Below are 19679 nucleotides of genomic sequence, written 5' to 3'. Positions count from 1 at the left end.
TAAGTAGTAAACACTATAATATGAAATATTTTTATTTATTTCAGTTTTTTATTTCTTATCGCTGAACTTGCAAATAAAATTTTAACCAGAGGAAATCGAAATTGATGAATTTTCACTATAGCTCTCGTGTGTAAAGTGTAGATGGCACACTCTGGATGTACTACTATATTAAAATAGTAGTCCTTCGTTTTCTTCAAATAAACCCATATCAATACATGGCATATTTTTTTTTAAATAATAAAAAATAAATTTAAATTTCTTTTAAAACACTTCTTTCAGTACCGGCTCTTTCTGTTAATTAAAGAAAAATGTCCCCTACAGGGAATAAAGTTCAGAGAAACATGAAAATGCATGGAACTACATCTCATAAAAGAGACATCTCATTCGTTTATTTTTTATATTATTTATATATTTTTTTTACTTAATCTTTCATTATTTTATTGGTGCGCAACTAAGTTCTCGCTGTTTTTTTGATGAAAATACAACTTTATTCTGAAAAAATGGTTACAAGTGAATCATTAAAAGTATAGCCCATCGCTGGCTACTACTTTTTCCCATCTTTCTGGTAGATCTCGTTTGCCGTCGCGGTAAAACTGTTCATTTTTTGAGGCTATCCTGATGAGGATCAATCCATTTTTTGATGTCTTATATGAATGTAACTGCTGGTCAGCTAGACCATGTGCCATCGATCGGAACAGGTGATAATTGGACGGCGCAATATCTAGAGAATATGGCGGTTGGGATAGGATTTCTCATCTCAGTGTTTCCAGTTAGGTTTTAACGGGTTCGGCAACATGAGGCCGAGCGTTGTCATGCAGTAGAATCACTTTATCATGCATCTCCGCGTATTGCGGCCGCTTCTCGCGCAGTGTTCGGCTCAATCGCATCAATTGAAGTCGATACCAATCTCCAGTGATCGGTTCGCTTGGTTTTAATAGTTCATAATACATAAATAACACCAACTTGGTCCCATCAAATACATAGCATAACCTTCGCAGCGTGAATATTCGGCCGAGACGACGACGTAAAAGCATGACCGGGCAGTCCCCATGACTTTCTTTTCTTTGGATTGCTGTAATGAACCCATTTTTCATCACCCGTCACGATGCGATGAAGAAAACACTTCCTTTTTTGCCGCTGGAGCAGTTATTCACAGGCGAAAAAACGACGTTCAACATCCCTTGGTTTTAACTCATAAGGAACTCAAGTCCCCTGTTTCTGAATCATTCCCAAAGCATGCAATCGCTTGGAAATGGATTGGCGGGTAACTCCTAATACTGAAGCAAGCTCTTCTTGCGTTTGACACGGATCCTCATTGAGCAATGCCTCCAATTCAGCGTCTTCGAAGGTTTTTGGCCTTCCTTCACGCGGACGGTCGTCAACATTAAAATCACCGTCTTTGAAGCGACGGAACTAATCTCGACACGTTGTTTCACTTAAAGCAGCATCTCCATTCGTTTTTTTCCGAATGAAAGAGGAAAATCAACACTTCCCGAAAATGACGATTATTCGGCACAAAATCAGACATTTTCACAAAACCAAAAGTATATGATACCAAAACAAAATCACTAATGGGTCGAAGCAGTTGGTTTACCATATGTCTAAGCTTGGCTTATGACGTTTAGGTTATGTTAGAATCGACTAGCACACACTGTTGGCGGCATCTATTGACAAACAGCGAGAACTTAATTGTGCACCTAATATAAAATTAAAAGAACATCAGCCTGGTGTTTATTTGAGTTTGCAGCATAAGAATTAGAAGTTTATTCACGGACTTTTTCAATTAATTAATATTCAGATATATTTTCCGAGTTCGCTACTTAAGTCTTTGGTTCTATTGACTGCACAGCTAACCCGTTAATTAATGATTTATTAACAATTCGAATATTCGACCATTAGTTAGAATGTTGTTATGTCAGTGCATGCATAATCAAATTTTTTACTGTTAAAAATTATATTACTCGTTGGCGTGGCGCAGTGTGAAATTTCATTTCATGAATCCAGCTGCAATCAACTTATAAAGTCTGCAAATGATGGAATTTTGATTAAAAATTCGAATAGTTTTGACATGAACCGTTTGATTTGTAGCACGAGATTAAATTTGAATGAAATCAGTGGAATATGTCATATATCACCATAGAGCCAATCTTCGAGGAGCCAAGGCTTTTTCAGACTTCATTAGTGTGCAAGGCAACAATGTGGTTATATATGTTGCGTGCATCCAGAGCTCCAATCGTACGTAATTTTTTTTATTAATATTTAAAGTAAAACTTTGTGAACTGAAGTCGGCATGCAGAAGTACGAAGCAAATTCGAAAATTTCTTTGCAGCTTGGAATGTGAACAGCTTAAGGGCTTTTACATTTAATTTGATATGCTTCTAACTAAATACAGGGTTCCAGTGGCAGAATTAGGTTATAAATTTAAAGTTTATCCCTAACCGCTGAGTGTATGAGCGGGGAGTGATGCGCGCTAGCTTCTGTATTCGTATGGGTTAATTAGACAGGATGTCGCAGTAGGCGAGTGAATAACGTACTTTCGCACGTACGCATCCTTCGACTGAGACCCAGCCGGACATCGAGAACAAACGAGAGACTGATGCAGAGTTTGTGGGCAAGAGAGCGGCTGCCCTAGGACTTCTAAAAATAGATGTGCATAAAATATTGAGTAAAGCTCGCAGACTTCACCTCTTCAAAATTCAAATCATGCAAGCCTTTAAGATGAACGATATTCTTGCATAAAAATTTCTGAATTGAATTTTTAAAAGGAAGTTTAAATAAGTAAAATTCCCACTGATGGTCACCTAAAGTACAGAATCCCCTATTAAAACTACAACAGCCACTCCACAGACCGAAAGTGATAATTTGATGTACATATTTTTTTCAAGAGCAAGCAATTCCGCCAATAATGAGAGTACATCTTTCCTAGAGTAGCTACATATGGTTTTAGTAAGATGAGGCTTCGCCGAACACGGCCATAAGGACCATAGCAATGCTCCGTGATTTTTTCTCTTACAAACTCTTCTCTAACGAGGTCGCCCGATCTTACTCCTATCTCAAAAGTAAAATCTACGGAACGAACCCAGCACCCATTTCAGCACTAAAAAAATATCGTTCGTAAGGTTAATGGCATCCAGACATCACTCTCCAGCGAGTAACTCAAAGTACGGAGGCCAGATTCTAAGAGTGTAGCCGACGGCCAATATTTAGTGGAAATAATTAAAAAAAAAATTAAATCCGACTTGTCTTCTTTGGGAAAAAGGAATCCGCAATTTTTCCGCAAATAGTTTAAAACTGTTTTATGGTCGATCTTTAGTTCTTGAACGATACTACGAATACATGGCGGTTAACTTCGATTATTTTTGTGATTTTAACGACATTTTTAACAGTTTCTTTAGCATTAAAAACGTCTGACTAAAATCAAAATTGCTCATAATTAGCTGTAGTATCGGCACCATAGCCACCATTCACAATTTCAGCGATCAGGCTTGCAATTTCGCCTTAATAAAAGAAAAATTTTAAAATATACCCAATTTTCCCTTTGTTGACTTCCATTGTTATTGCCCTGTAACTCACAACTGAATGGAACAAACAGAATTCTTCATTTTTAAGAATATCTTAAGTTTGAGTAAAGTACAGCCAAGGGTAAAATGAGCAGAAAGCTATTTTTCGATTAGCATTAGAATCAAACCTTGCGAGTAATCGCGGAGCAGTCAGTAGAGTAGCAGACGCCTCTTTATTTATGCTTCATCGACTTCGAGAAAGCTTTCGATACTCTTAAGCACGAAGCTATCTGGAAAGCGCTCGCCCGCAAAGGAGTGCCTGAAAAAATAATCAATATCATCAAAGAGTTGTACGCGGGCGCTTGCTGTCGCGTCAAACACGAAAACGTTCTAAGTAACCGGGTCGAGGTGCAAACCGGTGTGAGGTAGGGTTGCGTACTATCTCCGCTGCTTTTCAATTTAGTTCTGGATTTAGTAATGAGGCAAGCCTGTGCGACTAACAGAGGCATATCCTAGGGTATGTGTGGCCACCTGGAGGATTTAGACTATGCTGACGACAATGTCTGCTGACGCATAAATATTCGCACATATCAGCAAAACTTCATGCGGTGAGCGAGGCCGCAGCACAAACTGTACTAAAAATCAATATCGCGAAGACTAAAGTTATGTCCATCAACCCCAGCGAATCGCAAGCTCTTCAGATTGCCGGCCTGGAAGATGAAGATGAATTCTGCTACCTGGGAAGCATTATCTCCAAAACCGGCGGGTCAGAGGCTGGCATACGTAACCGTATATCCAAGGGATGCTCTGCATTTGGCATGTTGGATAAGGTGTGGAGAGCGTCTCACATCTCCAGGCATACCAAACTCAAGATTTTCAATGCCAACGTGAAATCCGTAGTGTTGTATGGGTATGAAACTTGGAACATATCGGCATATGTACTACAGTCGCTGGAAACCTTTCTTAATCGTTGCCTACGCAAGATTATGCGCATATATTGGCCCCAGGTTATTAGTAACGCTGGTCTCTGGATTGTGTCCAAGCAAACACCAGTCCACATAGAAATTCTACGCCGTAAGTGGAAATGGATCGGTCACACGTTGAGAAAGCCCCACGATGACATAACAAGAACAGCACTGGATTGGAAGCCCCAAGGCAGCCGCAGACGTGGGAGACCTGCCAATACGTGGAGGCGTCAGGTCGACGCAGAAACAAGAAAAGCAGGACGTGCATGGAACGAAATTAAATGTTTAGCCTTAGATAAAATAAATTATAATTTGTTTATTGAGGCCCTATGCTCCATCTAGGAGCCTCGGGAAAATATATATATACTTATTAGAATCACTCGAAATTAGAACATCCAAAGTGAAGTTAATTCCAGTTAAATATATGGAATCTTCCCCCTGTGCGCTGGTTCAGTGACTAGATCTGGTTATGCATTGAGCTTTATTGAAACTACACTACCCCAATTTTGGTATAATTCAGTTATATGCCTATGATTTAAAATCACGTAGCATTTTTATACTAATCATAATATATAAAGTTGTAAGCTACGTTAATTTGGCTTCATTAGTGATAAATTTGATTTTTTGCCTGCTCATCTTGGCCGTCTATTATTACTTAATATGAGAACGTGCTACTTGCCAGAATGTGGTTTTCATTGGGAAGATGATTCAATTTTTTGCTGGTTTCAGTTATTTTGCTTACTTAACACCAAAAATGTTCATATCTGGTTTTTATTCTCGTCTACAAATTTGCCGCTTCCGTACATTTTTACTTTGAAAAAATCGAAAACAAAATTGTAGAATTTTACTGCTTGACCGGTTAGCAGGTTAATGGCTCAGATTATCGTAAATTCGTATTAACTTATCGTAGATTACAGTTGGGTTGGCTTTTAATTGGTGATGGAGCTCAAATATTTTTAACTAAAACCACATTGCTAGTGAGGACCTTAAAAATGTTATTGCCGCATTTTATGTGTATTACCAGTTTACATATTTTTATTTATCAAACACATTTAGATATCATATTTTAAAAATATTTAAGTAGGCAACAGTAGTAACAGTAAAATACGGTAAAGAAAAAAAAATGTGTCGGCTATGTCAGCAATGTGACGTCTCCAGTAACCGACATGCGAGAAGCGCAAGAAGAGTGGCTTCGTTTGCAAGTTCAATGATCACTTTTCGAGAAGTAAAAAATTCAGAAAAAATTAAAAACTCTGTGGCTTGCATACTATTAAAAAATGCAGGCGAGTGATTTCCTATTGCATTCAGACAACCCGTCAACAAGCTAACATACGTATGTATGTATTTCAATTCGATTTGCTGCACTAGAAATGGACAGCGCATTTTCAATAAATTTTGCTGTTAAAAAATTTCACTAGTGAACGTCCAAAAAATTAAAATGCCAACAACCAACTTCGAAAAGGAAACTTACATGGTCTGACTGGAATTATCGGAAAGTGAAACTATTTAGAAAGTTACTTTCAACTTACCAACGTTTCACTGAAAGTTTTCCTTCTTCCGGATGTGCTGCTTAATATTCTTGACGAATTGATTTACGAGTTTTTTCAGTTTGGAATACTTGATAAAAGAGTTAAGCGGTTCACAGAAGTTTGGGAAATCTGGATGAACTACTGTAAATACAAGAACTTGAAGTTGTGAGGCACCTTTGGTACGTATCGCAATTCGACTGCATGTAATGAGGCACTTGAAAAATGAAATTTGAATTGGTCGAGCCAAGGAGCACCAAGAGATTTGGTGGCTCCTAAAATACACAGGCTAAAAAAGCCCATTGTATTTAGAGCTCTGGAAAGAGGGTAGATAGTCAAGGAGGAAAGAAGAAAATTATCAGAGAAAGAGATAGGAAAGAATAGATACAGAGATAAAGGTAGTTAGTCCTGTGAGAATTTTCCAGATTCTTTGGTAAATCTGTAAATATCCTCCAGTTTTAGAGAACGAATATTACTCATTCTCATGACATCGGAACCCAAAACTCGTAGCCTTGCTTTAGCAAATGCAGAACACTCACCAAGAAAATGCTTAGTGCTATCCGCCTCCTCTTAGCAAGACGGGCACATTGGGTTCTAAATGATTCCAATGGTGGTCATATGCTGACCTCATGGATTGTGTCCTATAATAATACCGACCATCAACCGAACGTCTTTCCTTCCAAGTTTTAGCAGAAAGTCGCACGGTTTTCTGTTCGGGCTTGTCACAAAGGACTTCTCAGTTCTGCAGCGTTCTAGACCAGACCATCGCTCTCTATGTAAATTGTATCCATAATCGCTGATCCAATTCATGATTCCGGCGGAACTGATTCCGATTATTGGCTCTGGTTCTTGTGGGGAACCGCTGATCCACGGTTGGCCAATTCATCGGCAATTTCGTTTCCTTGACCACCTGGAGTGTCCTGGAACCCATATAAGTGCAAGCCTGCTCTATCTTGGGACATAATTAAGCTTCTTCTTACATTCCTGAACAATCTTTGAGGTTTGCCTCGCATGCTCCAATCTGTTTCGCGCTCCATCTCTTCTCGATTATCCATTCGGGTACTCTCAGGATGGCAAACATTTCCGTTTCGAAAACAGTTGCCTTTTCTCCATAGCATAGTGATACTTATTACTACCGTTTAAGTACCATCCGGCTCCAGACCCAATATTATTTTTGCTTACTTGTATGCCCGTTTGAAAAGGCAGATGTCACCTTTTTCAAATTTTTTGTGCAACAATGCACAGCTTGGTTTTGGCCTATTTAGTCTTTTAAAAGATTCAAATCAAAAATTATTATTACTAAAAAAATCATAGGCATCTTCTTCGAGAATTATTAAGAAAAATTTAGTGTTTCAAAAGCTTTCCTTTATGGTATCTTAAGGGGGTATTCTAGTCTAGAAATTTGAAAAAATCGAAAATTTGTTTTTTCAAAATTCGATAGTTCAAGTATTCAAAAATATCTCCCTAAAAGGATTTTTCAAAATTCGAATTATTTTCGAAGTTAAAACTATTTTAATGACGTGGCAGCTAGACTTGTTTGAGCGGAAGGCGAACTTTAAACGTGCTTTTCTCGAAACTACTTCTTTCGATACGGTCGGCACGATATCTCAAGTTCTAATTAAACGATTTGCTTGAAGTTTATCATGAATATTCTCTAAATATATCTCTATCGGATGACGTACGAAAAACTGGAAATTTCAATTTTTTTAATGTGTGTAAACAATTCGAGAAAGCTTAAAAATTAGAGAAGAATCGACCTCAATTTTTGAGTAACTGCCATTTTATGAAAAAAATTTGTTTCCCTTTTTTTCTGCGACATTCGATAATGACATTCATATTAATTAAGAATTTGCCATCTTTTTTTTCAAATGACCACAAGGGTAGAAATCGTGACGACGAGAACATTGCCTTTGTTTTCCCCTTCCACTTCAAGGACGCATAATTGCATGAATTTTTTTAAATTCATTTTGTGTGCTCTTAATATAAAAATAAATAAATGATTAAAAAATGGATGGTAAAAATATCAATAGCTTTTTTTTTTATTCACCGTCAAAAAATGATTCGTTCGGGCCTCTAGACTAGAATACCCCCTTAAGGTATATTGAAAGATGCGAAAGTCAAATCAAAGTAGGCGATCTATTGTAGAATTGCCTACTAACTTTTTTTAGCAAAAGTTTTCATTTCGATACTTTTGAGTATTTTTACTTTAGCATTTTCTGTGAAATAGTTTTTCAAGGGGATATTATGAATTTATAAAGTAGCTCAAGCTGGCTGATACAGGGTGAAAATAAGACATCTTACATCACCTTTGGTTATTGCTTCATGTCAGGATTGCATGATTTAGAGTTTTATTTCACACTAATTTTGGGGAACGAATTCAAATCTTAATTCCTCAGCATTCAAAATGCCAGTGGGCTTTGGCGAATTCGTTCAAAGAGGCGATCGATGTAATAATAAAACAAAGTTAACAAATAAATTTAAATAATTACATAAATCTATTGAAGCACACATTGCTTTTTAAGTGCTTTTATATTGCAAGTTTTTATTTTCATAAAAATGCTTTTTAGTTAACAAACGGATAACAAAAGAGTATGACATAATGCATTCGAGCTTTGAAAAGGCATTCACTGAACAAATCCCGAGAGATTTAAGCATAAGTGATGAAAAGCAAGCAAAAAAACCAGTTGGCACCTCTTTTATTAAAATTTTCGTCTTAGTGGTTTAATTTTATTGCCATGGGAATTTCGGCAAGATGTGCAAGTTAATGAGTTTGTATGGAAATCAACGAGCCATCAATGAGGAACAATGATATCGCTGAACTGACGGATTCACGTGAGTGCCATGGATGGTGGGAACTGGTAACAAATAAAAAATAAACAAAAAGAAAATTACTTAAAATTTTCATATGTATCCAGTTTTCATGGAGCAATGGTGTTTTTGAATAAAATTTTATAGCCACTTAGCCACTTGCAGCACTGAACTATTTCGTTGATGCAAGAGGTGGAGAAGAAAACAATATGCGCGCAAGGAAAAGCAAATAAAACCAAGAAAATATTTACGGAAAATATAAAAATGCACAACCAGTTATTTAATTTAGTGAGTAATTACTAATTTGCTAAAATGTTAAATTACTAAGTTGTTGAATGTTCGGCAGAAAATAGGGACTCAAGCCACAGGCAATTTTAATACTGAACGTCTGGTTTGGTGGGAAGCTCTTCGGAAGGGCTATAATATTGCTAAACTGTGGAAGGTGCAAGGGACTGCTTGCATTGGCATCACTGGAGCATGTAGAACAGTGCTACCTTGAATGCCATTTTGCACTTACTTCCCATCGAAAATGTTTAGGGAAGGTGGAAGCGAGGGAGATATTAAGAGGTTAGGGGTAGTCAGAGGCCCGAAAAATTATGATTTTCAATAATTTTACAACAATAAAAATATAGCATTAATACATCATGTTTCAACTTGATTTTAGCACAATTTCAAAAGAAAAAATGTATAATTGTAAAAGTTATCTCTGGTTGTGTGGAGTCCGTTTCTCCAGAAGTCCCTGCGGTGATCATGACAAGTCGTTGGAGATTCAATCAATCGGAAAAGGGACATTAGTTTTATTAATAGATAATCTTGTGTCTGATCGAAACTTTTTGTTTGTTTTCAAAATAAGAATATGGCGGCCGTAAGAAATATTTTTCAGAATTTCGAGAAAAACCCGACAATTAATTGTTAAAAAAATCGAAATTTTTGAAAAAAAGAAATTCATCGATCAGGCACGAGTTTTCTATGTTTTTCAAAAGCAGTATACATTTTATTGAAATCTACCAAGGAGTTTTTAAGTTACAGTGATCACCAGTTCAAAAAACAGAGTTTTGAGAAAAATGCATTTAAAATTTTGCTATCGATTCATGTAAAGTTATACGAATTATTTAATTACTTACACTGTGCCATCTCTTCCTGGGCCATATAATAGTCATTCAGCCGTCATAGCAGCTTCCACAATATCGATTTCCTGTTGCCTACGTAGCATTCTACTTTCTCGAGTGTTATCGTTAGCAAGGTTATCTGCCACTTTCATATTTGCAGCATCCAGTTACTTGCTCTCGAACGCTCCAGAGTGGCCGAACGTCCTTTAATAATTGTTGAGTAACTCGAAAAGTATTTGTTGGATTCACTTCAAATTTGTACACAATATGTTTAAGATATTATACTTTATGAAATTGCAAAAAAAAATCAAATTTTTTGAAAATTCTGACTACCCTAACTCCTTAACATGCTCTGACGATGTCATGGTGCAGATCCAAACTAACCAACTCCTGTAAGGAGGAGATCAAATCTCTTGGGTGTACAGGACATAGGTACATAGAGTGAAATGAAATTACTGATGAGCTTGCGAGGAAGTGGACTGAATTAATCTCAGAGATCTCCTACCCGTCGCTCGATATCTTCTTGACTGTTGTTAAAGGGGAATTGCGCAACTTATTTCTCAGAAAAGCACGGAAGAGATGGAGCTCCATTTCTTCATTTGCTATTTTTGAAAATTCTTTGGCCACAAATACAATAAGCGGACCCCTCAGTAAACTCCGCGCCATTCAATTTCCAAACTCGTAGTTATGTTTACTGGTCATTGGACACTCGGAATTCACGCGGCAAGCTAGGTTTGCCATTTAAATCGCATAGCAGAAGCTGTGGGAACCTCCGGAGAAGGAGACTCTTGAGCACTTTCGCTGCGAATGTCTAGGATTGACAGCGAGACAATAAAGGCCACTGGGTGCTCCATTCTTCAACATCCTGGAGCAGTGCGCCAACCTAAGCCCCATCAATATTCTCCATTACATCAATAGCTCTGGTTGGCTGTGAGCTGTAGATACCTGCCTGTTGCAGGTCTCATAATGGCATCAAAACGGCGCTTTAGTGCTACTTGGGGAGTGCCGCCAGAGTGGTTGGTTGGTGTAGGTGCTGTCTGAGCGACACAGCCCAGACCCAATTAGCACAAAAGATGCCATTTTAATATACCACTTGTAGAACCACTGATTTTTATTAGTCGAAACATCTTGGTTTGACTATAAATCTATATATGTCGTCAATTTTCTTTGCTACAATTTCTTTTAAGTTAGCCATCGAGAATTCCCCCAGCGTTCTATGTCGTAGAGCACCCAGACTTGGGCATTCACATAGATAGTGAAAATCTTTTTCCATAGACTCTTCTTGATTGCAGCTTCTACATTTACTGTTGAACGGCCACCCCATCTTCCTGGCATGGTCTCCAAAAGGCCAGTGATCGGTTATTGTTGACATAATTTTGAAAATGTCAACCCGTCGCTTTTTTAACAAATTGGGCTACGTTTCTTTAGTTAATTTGCAGGTATCCGTGTAAGTCCACCTGTCTACGGCCTGCTTCTGGAATAGCGATGAGATCTGCCTTCTGCGCACTCCTTGGCGACAGCCTATTTTAACTGCTTCTGATTCGTTATAGGATGCCTCCGTTCTTGCCAATTCATCAGCTTTCTCATTCCCTTTTATGCTTCTATGGCCAGGTACCCAGATGAGAGTGATGTCTGTCGTGCATGCTAAAGCATTAAGTTCTTCTTTGCATTGTCTGACGATTTTTGAATTGGTTATAGGTGACTTTAAAGCTAAGATGACTGCTTGACTATCTAAAAAAATGCATACTTCCGATAGATGGTTTTTAATCATTCTGCAAGCTTCTCTCGTCTCGAGAACTTCTGCTTGAAAAATACTATTTCAGTTTCCCAGGCGGAAGGACTTAGAAGTTTTGAGGTTTTTCGAATACACACCAGCACCACACCGCAATCCATCTTGCATGCGTCAGTGTAAAGTGCAGTTGTAGTCTCTTTGACCATTGAATTCAAATCCCATTCCTTTCGCTTGGGGAACTTTACCTTAAACTCTATTCTGAAGTCTAGAGCAGCGATAGTAAAATCTGATGGGCTGCTATTAAGCCTTTGGTTGTTTATCCTCTGAAGGCGGTATTTGTTGCTGTTAGTCGTAGTTGTAAGTCTATTGGTAACAGGTAGAGCATGACATTTAGTGCCTCTGTTGGGCACGATCTCATAGCTCCAGTTATACCTCCGCAGGCTGCTCGTTGTACGCTTGTTAGTCACCTAGCGTTGTAATGTTTGTTCAATGTAGGCCACCAGAGAGGTACTTCAACCATTTCAGCTACCCACCTACTAATTTGCCTGTATGCTAACGAAGGCCTCCACCATAACCTAACTTCACCTATAGACTAACCTATTTTCGTTAACTGATGCTGGTAGTTCATTAATGAAGAGCGAGGCCATTTCACCATTTAGAGCTGAGTATATGCTCCAAATAGCAATTCCTCAAATGAAAAAATTTGAAAATTTGCGCATCGAATACTCATCCATAAACATGTAGCGCAATTTTCGGCTTGATGGGTCGAAAATCATTAGAAAAGCGTTTGTTCGTATAGTGAAAAAACACCGTTATCTTATTTATTTAATTTTGAGATCTTTCTCATCTTGCTGACAGCCACCTCTTCAAACTTATCTGATTTTTCTTTCTTGCCATGGACAATAGAAATACTTGTGCGAATAGATTTCTTTACAATTTCGTACGCTGAGATCTAAAAGTCACCAAGCAAGCTGCATTCATAACATTTAAATAAACATAAATACGATTTTTTTGTATTAGTTACTCACTTCATTTATTAAACCTCAGCTATTAATTACAAATAATGACTATTCGCGCGCTTCTTATGGCGATGCGTACGCGTGAAAAGAAACATATGTTTGCACGAATGAGCAGATAATAATGCGTTGAAAACAAAGAGCAAATGCACAAAAACAAACAACAAACAACCAATTGATATGAGTCAATTAACTCTTCAACTTTGACATGCCACTAGACAAGCAGGCTAACCGTTTTGCTTAAAGCATTTTGTTGTTGTGCATGTCGTAGCTTATTGTTCCTCTTTCAGTTGTGGTGGATGTGCGCGAATGTATTCTAAGGCCCGCAGCACGTAGGCTGGTATTGGTGGTGGCGTCGGCAGATGATCACCAGCCGGATGGAAACCTTCCTCGTCCGCAGTATAGCTCAAGGAGATGCGTTCACCTTCGGGCGATACGTAATTCAGTGAGCCGCGCACACCAGCCAAACTGCCGGCCTCCTGATGTTGAATGCCATTGCTTGTCTCATAAGAGAACTGGTAGTTGCCCTCGGCGTCGGTGGCAGAATTTTGAAAGCTGCGTATTTCGGCATTTTTATCGATGTTGTCTGCACTGGCGAAGGTCAGCGAGAAGAGGGCAATGCAAACGAGCTGGAAATGAAAAATTTACAGAAAATAAAAAGATGTGAAATTAATCACAAGCGAGGTGTAATGAAACGTTTAACGAAGCAAATTTATAATTTTAGCGCTTTAATGAATGAATGAGACAATGCATGTTAATGATGAGTGAGATGTGAGTGTATATGGGTGTATGCATTGGTGCATATATATTTTGTTTTGTTAATAAAATTAATAAAATATAATATTTAAAATGTAATTATGAATATGAACATCTGTCCCATACCTACCTTGCATGTTGCATGCTTATTGACATACTTACATATTTCAACATTTTAAATTTTATTGCTGTAACTTTGGTAGTTGTTTAAGATGAGCGCAGGACTCGTTGGTTGGTATCCAAAAACTGTGTGTGGAACGAAAAAATGTAAGCCTTTTTATACGTTCATTCACTACGTTGTGCAACACGAAAGGGTCGTGGCATTCAATTGCGTCAATTAGCTAAACGAAACAAGTTCTAGTGTGCCTTTTAGAGCGTGAACAAGTTAAAAATTAAAAAAAAAAACTATCAAGAAACAGCCAAAAGTGCGCAAAAACATTGAAGCACTGCCTGAATTCCTTGCCATTAAAGTACAAGCGCAATATAATTTTGCAATCGATTCGTAATACTCGGCTTTCAATGCAAGAAACAAAAGACTTAAGACACAAACTTATCCATCTTTGATTGTTTTCCGTTGGTCGAAGATTTGTATGTGTTTGTGCGCCTAACGTCTACTACACTGGCGTCGATATTTCACCTAACACTCATTTCATTAGGTGCACACTTTTAGGCACTCATTTAAATAAAAAATTATCTGATTTTTGCTTGCAAGACTTTATTTGACTTACCCACCGCGTGGGTAATTGACAGTCACGCCACGTGCTAATTTAAAATAAAAACAATAGAAAACAACAACAATAACTATTTAACTGGTAGCTAGAAACTGACTGGCCGGCCTCAATATCGCGTGGTAATTTTCAACGCATCTCATACCCACTTACGGTTGCTAAGATTAATGAAGAAGATTTCAAAGTCGGGCACAGCATTTAACAGATCAAACTATTTTATTGGTTCGGAAGGTCACTTCTAGCCAAACAGTAATTTGCAATAGCTCACCTTTTCGCAACTCATTGGTGAATGCAATCAAAAAGTAATTCAAGACTGCTACTAGGCCCTAGGCGGATGTGCATTTTTAATTTCTATGCCAAATATTGTTATTGCTGCTGCTCCACTCATCATTTACTCGTACTGGCAATTATAAATTAATTTCATTTTAATGTCAAATATACTAACAAAAAGATATGTCTACGAGTATATACACGTGCAACACTTGGAAGTAAGCATATCATTTTTTAATTATATCTTATCAGCGCATGCTAATGGAAATTATTTCTGAAACAAAACACGCACAAAGAGACGATTAATCGATTAATAATAGTAATGGGGATTGGGTTGAAATTTGTCTCTAATTGGTGGTGAACGTTTTTATTTTTGCTCAAATGAAAATGCGTATTTAATGGCGCATTAATTTTTAAGAAGCTGGTAGGAATTTACATAAATGTTCAACTTTGCCTACCAAGTGGTGACCGCTTTACAAAAAATCTTCTATTTTTTATTGCCAATATTGTCAGGCACCAACACATGCAACTACATATACATGTGTATGTATGTATGTATGTATTTAGCAATTTACAAACAGTGATTACAGCAACAACAAAAAAATTAATTCGTGGTTAACTCTTCCATTTAACAACTTTTTGCTTATGAATTTATTTCGTTATAATTTGTGAATGAATGGGTAGTAGTCACGCAGGTAGCGGCTTATTTTTATACGCCCAAGATGCGATCCGTAGCAGAGGATATGTGCAAGGTTGGTATTATGAACGCGAATTAAGGCTAAAGTCAATTAAAATTCACGCAAAGAAATATTTTAGTTTAAAAAAAAAAAAAAAAAAAAAAAATATAAATTAATACAATAAATAGACCTCCAAAATGTATAAGAGTATTTATACTGTAGGGTGTGGAAGTGAAAAATTAATAGGACGGATCTACTTTATTTTTAGTTACACCCTATGATCTGAAAGTACCGGGAATGTATAAAAAAAAACAAAATAGAGTTAAATTTCAGGCAAATTTATTTTATCTTCTTCAAAATATTATCCATCTAAAGCAACACACATGCGCCAACGTTTAACCCAGTCCTCCAAGCACCCCTGGTAGGCCGACGAAGGAATGGCCTTCAGCTCTCCTCTATCGATTGAAATCTCCTTCCACGAAGTGGTTACTTCAACTTGGGAAACACAAAGAAGTCGCACGGGGCCATTTCAGGTGAATGCGTGCTTGCACGATGGTACTTACTTGGTGTTTGGTCAAATAATCCAGCACAATCTGCGCTCGGTGCGATAGCGCGTTGTCATCATATAAAATCTAAGAATTGTTTGCCACATTTCCGGCCGGTCAGGCAGACACTAATGATCCGATGGCACTAAAAAGTGACAGATGTATGTCTTACAGTCCTACCAATATAAGAAAAAAATATGGACCGGTTCCTACGTGCACGGTTCGTTTAAATTAAACATTCCCGGCACTTTCTGATCATTGGGGAATAAGTTCGTAGCGTTTTTACCGAAGACTTTAATTTAAATAAAAAACAATATTTATAGCTATAAGTTAATCAATTATCAATTACATATTCGCCGTTGTTGTTTACAACGTCTTCCCACCTCTCGACCAATTTGTTGATACCGTTCCGCCAATAATCGCCTGGTCTGGTGTCATAGGAGTTATTGAGTCGGAAGGTAACGCCCTTCATATGGTTTAACAAGGTGCGGAAAAGAAAGCGGAAGGCGGTAAGGAGAATACGGCGGATACTGAAGGACCTCTCATTTGAGCTATTGGAGCGCAGCTTTGACGACTTGTGCAACATGGGGCCTGGCGTTGTCATGAAGTAGTATGATTCGATCATGTCTTTGCAGTCGAATAGTCTCATTCATGCGGTGTAGCTGGGCAATGGAGAGCTCTTTGTTAACCGTGGCATTCTTTTCGAGCATTTTCCCGTCCACCACGCACTCCCAGCCCCACCAAACACATATCATGATCCTCTTTGGATGAAAAGCCGGCTTGACTCTCGGCTTTGGCGTATCTCCTAGAGCTACTCACGCCTTTTTTTTACTTCATATTGATGTATAGGCACCATTTCTTATTTCCTGTTATGATTCGGTATAAAAACCGCTGTTTATGACCACGTATTGCGATATGCTGGCGGGCGATACGCTGAGAAACAATTTAAAGGTGACTTTCTCTGTATTTTTTCGTTGAGCTCGTGAGACATCCAGGCTCCCAACTTTTCATTATTAAAGATAAATGTTAAACTAAATGATAAAAATGTATAAAAACTAAAATAAACTATTCATATTGATTCACTAACTTGTATTGCAGCTAGTATTTATCCTAGATGATTAATTGATGAAAATGCTATTAGTTTACGTAAGGATGTTTGATTTAATCCCATTGAATGGAGGTGATTGAGATTCGTTTTATAATCGCAGTTCATTTTTTCCGCCCATTCTCGACTGCTTCGGCGACCGTTCTCCTTCAAAAGTGGTTTGAGGCGATCTTCATCGAATTCAGAAGGCCTTCAGCTGTGGGACGTGTCATCGACGTCAAAGTCGCCATTTTTGAGCTTTGCAAACCATTTACGTGCTGTAGACTCGCCTATGACACCTTCTCCATACACGCCGCAAATTTTTCGGGCTGCTTTGGTAGCTTTTTGACAGGTGTAAAAAGCAAAGAAGAGCAGGTGTCGACAATGTGGATGTTTGCCTCCTCGGTATGCCATTTTGAAGCCTCAAAACTAATAAAAAATTAAATAATTCAAAAATGCATTTAACACAGTTTTATAGGGCAGACAGAGTTCGATTGAATGAATACTTACCCTTTGCCAAACAGCAAACAAAGCGTTGTAAAATAAAAGAAAATATAAATCGGCTATGAACTTATTTCCCTGTCCAATACTTATTTTTATTCATCGAGTACAGAGATACCTTTTGATGTCAAACAGAAACAAAACCATGCGTTTCATAAACTCGAAAATAATTCTAAAACTAGGCCACACGAATAAACCAAAGCACACGATAAGGCTCAGCTCATAACCATTTATTAATTAGCACACTTACTCGGCGAGCCAACACAGCAGTCGCAAATTCCATCAACTGGTTTAATTTTATAGAAATGGAAGCCCAATTAAACGATAGCCCGCCAGGGTGCAGCTAATAACCACTTTTTTATTGTATTCAATGAAAAGTTTTAATCTCAGTGGCAGTAGCTGCCACAAATGACTGGGGGGTTTCTCTGAATGAGGGACTCAGGCAATAAACATCAATATACCATTTATTTATTTGGATATTTAGTCTATGAAACAATAATTTAAAATTCTTCACAGACTTATTAACAGGGCTGAGCTAAATGCACTACAAAATTAATGCAATAAGCAATTCACCATCACTACTTCTTCGCGACCGACGTCAAGGACGCCCAAAAACAGTAATAATTCCCGTAGAAAAAATACAGGAAATCGTTTTGAAAAATCGTTGAGTGACTGAAAGAGATTTAGTAGAAGCCCTAGGCATCTCATTGGGCAGTGTAAGCAATATTTTGACTGAAGTATTGGGTTTCAGAAAGCTGTGTGAATAATGGGTGCCGCATTCGGTAGCAATGGAACAAAAACACATTTGAATCGGACTTTCTCAGCAACGTCTAAAGCGTTTTTGAAAGAATAAAGCGGATTTTGTGTATCGATTCATCACTATGGACGAGACTTGGGTCTATTACCAGAATCCTAAATCGAAGAGTGATATGAACCATAACCTTTCCAGCCGCTATCCACTCAGATGACGAACGTTTTGAACGGAGTGAAGTGATCCATGTTCAGCCATTGTCACATATCGATGCGAAAATTCCGGTTTATTACGTTTAAACATGGCCAAACACTGCTCAAAATCATCAATACGTCCAGTGAGCGAGCGCGGCACGCACTTTGAACAGATCTTTCTCATAGTTAAATACTCAGCAATATAAAGCCAACACGTTCTTTTAACACCTTTATGATGTTAGCTAACTTACGCAACTTCACTTTTCGATCATTCAAAAAGATTTTATGGATTTTGTTATGCTTTCTTAGATTTCCGCCTCATTTGGATGTCCACTGCGTTGTGCATCATCGGTGTCTCTACGACCAAGTTTGAAGTCAGCAAACCATCGATTTATTGTTGATTCTGATGGAGCGAAGTCACCATAACACTTTTCAAGCCATTGCTTCGCTTGAACGGTATTTTTCCCCTATCAAGAAGCAGTGTAAAATTAAAACACGAAATTATTTTCGATCCATTTATTTGAAAATAACAAAAGTAACGTCACTTTTAGCACAATAACTCATTAACTAATGAATGGAATATCATGAAATTTTAACTGCTGTCTTTTTAAGGTTAGTACTAACTGAAAAAGAGGTACATACAATAAAACTAGTGCTTTTCAGCCTATGTATTACAAATAATATTTTCATTCCAAACAAAAGAAAATTAAACTAAATGGTTGTAAGAGCGAGTTTTCAACTTGTTTCACAAAAGCAACAAGGCGCACTTAAAGGTTAACAAAGGTGCTTCCAATTGTGCAAGCCATATTGAAATTGTTGTACAGAGTTAGAAGTTGACTATAATGATTTATTATTGACAAATTCCCGGAACTTAATTGCCATACCTCAAATTACTGTGATTTCAGACCGCATCAATCCGCAATCGACTATTTTTTTGTATTATTCCAAAAAGTGAAAAATAACTTCACATTTTTGGATACCATGAATAGCAGCTGCTCATGTTAAGCTAGATTTTAATTTGATGTTTGATTCTATTATTGATTTGCTTGGGTACCAATTAATTATTTTAATTATTGCAATCTTTTTTCGTAAAATATTAATATTAATTTCAATAATTTTCCTAATAACTAGAATCAATCTGCTACTTGGCTTTTTGAAGCTTCTAACTGTTGATCTTCAACTGTTGATCTATGAGTTCTTATAACTGGTCACTTCGACAAGAGCACACAATTTAATGAATTATAATACATATCTACACACTCGTATGTATAAACGTACGCAATAAAACTACTGAATCAGATGCGAAAATTCGCATATTAATTTAAATTTTACGGAGCTTGTTTAACAAGTAAAAGATTAAAAATGGGTTCCTCTTGTAGGCCGACTGGTCTTATTTTTTATGGAGATGATTTTTAGTAACAAAGTTTAATTTTAATATTATATATTTTATAATCGGTGGCTTTAATTCAATTGACGAGGTTAAGCTGAAATACCTTCGCTTTTGCAAATATTTCTAA

At 37.5% G+C, this 19679-nt stretch overlaps 1 protein-coding gene across 1 annotated transcript; it reads right to left on the bottom strand.

The window, feature by feature from the left end:
- Positions 1-12725: 12725 nt before the first annotated feature.
- On the bottom strand, positions 12726-13675 carry LOC128860427 (pupal cuticle protein Edg-78E). The gene is made up of 2 exons (XM_054097952.1): positions 13575-13675; positions 12726-13285 (listed from the first exon to the last, which is right to left on the bottom strand). The coding sequence occupies exons 1-2, from the start codon at positions 13584-13586 to the stop codon at positions 12929-12931; spliced, it is 369 nt and encodes a 122-aa protein (XP_053953927.1). The 5' UTR covers positions 13587-13675; the 3' UTR covers positions 12726-12928.
- Positions 13676-19679: the final 6004 nt, after the last annotated feature.

This window comes from Anastrepha ludens, chromosome 4, assembly GCF_028408465.1.
Source record: "Anastrepha ludens isolate Willacy chromosome 4, idAnaLude1.1, whole genome shotgun sequence".
Taxonomy (NCBI): domain Eukaryota; kingdom Metazoa; phylum Arthropoda; class Insecta; order Diptera; family Tephritidae; genus Anastrepha; species Anastrepha ludens.
This window is presented reverse-complemented; position numbering and strand designations above follow the sequence as displayed.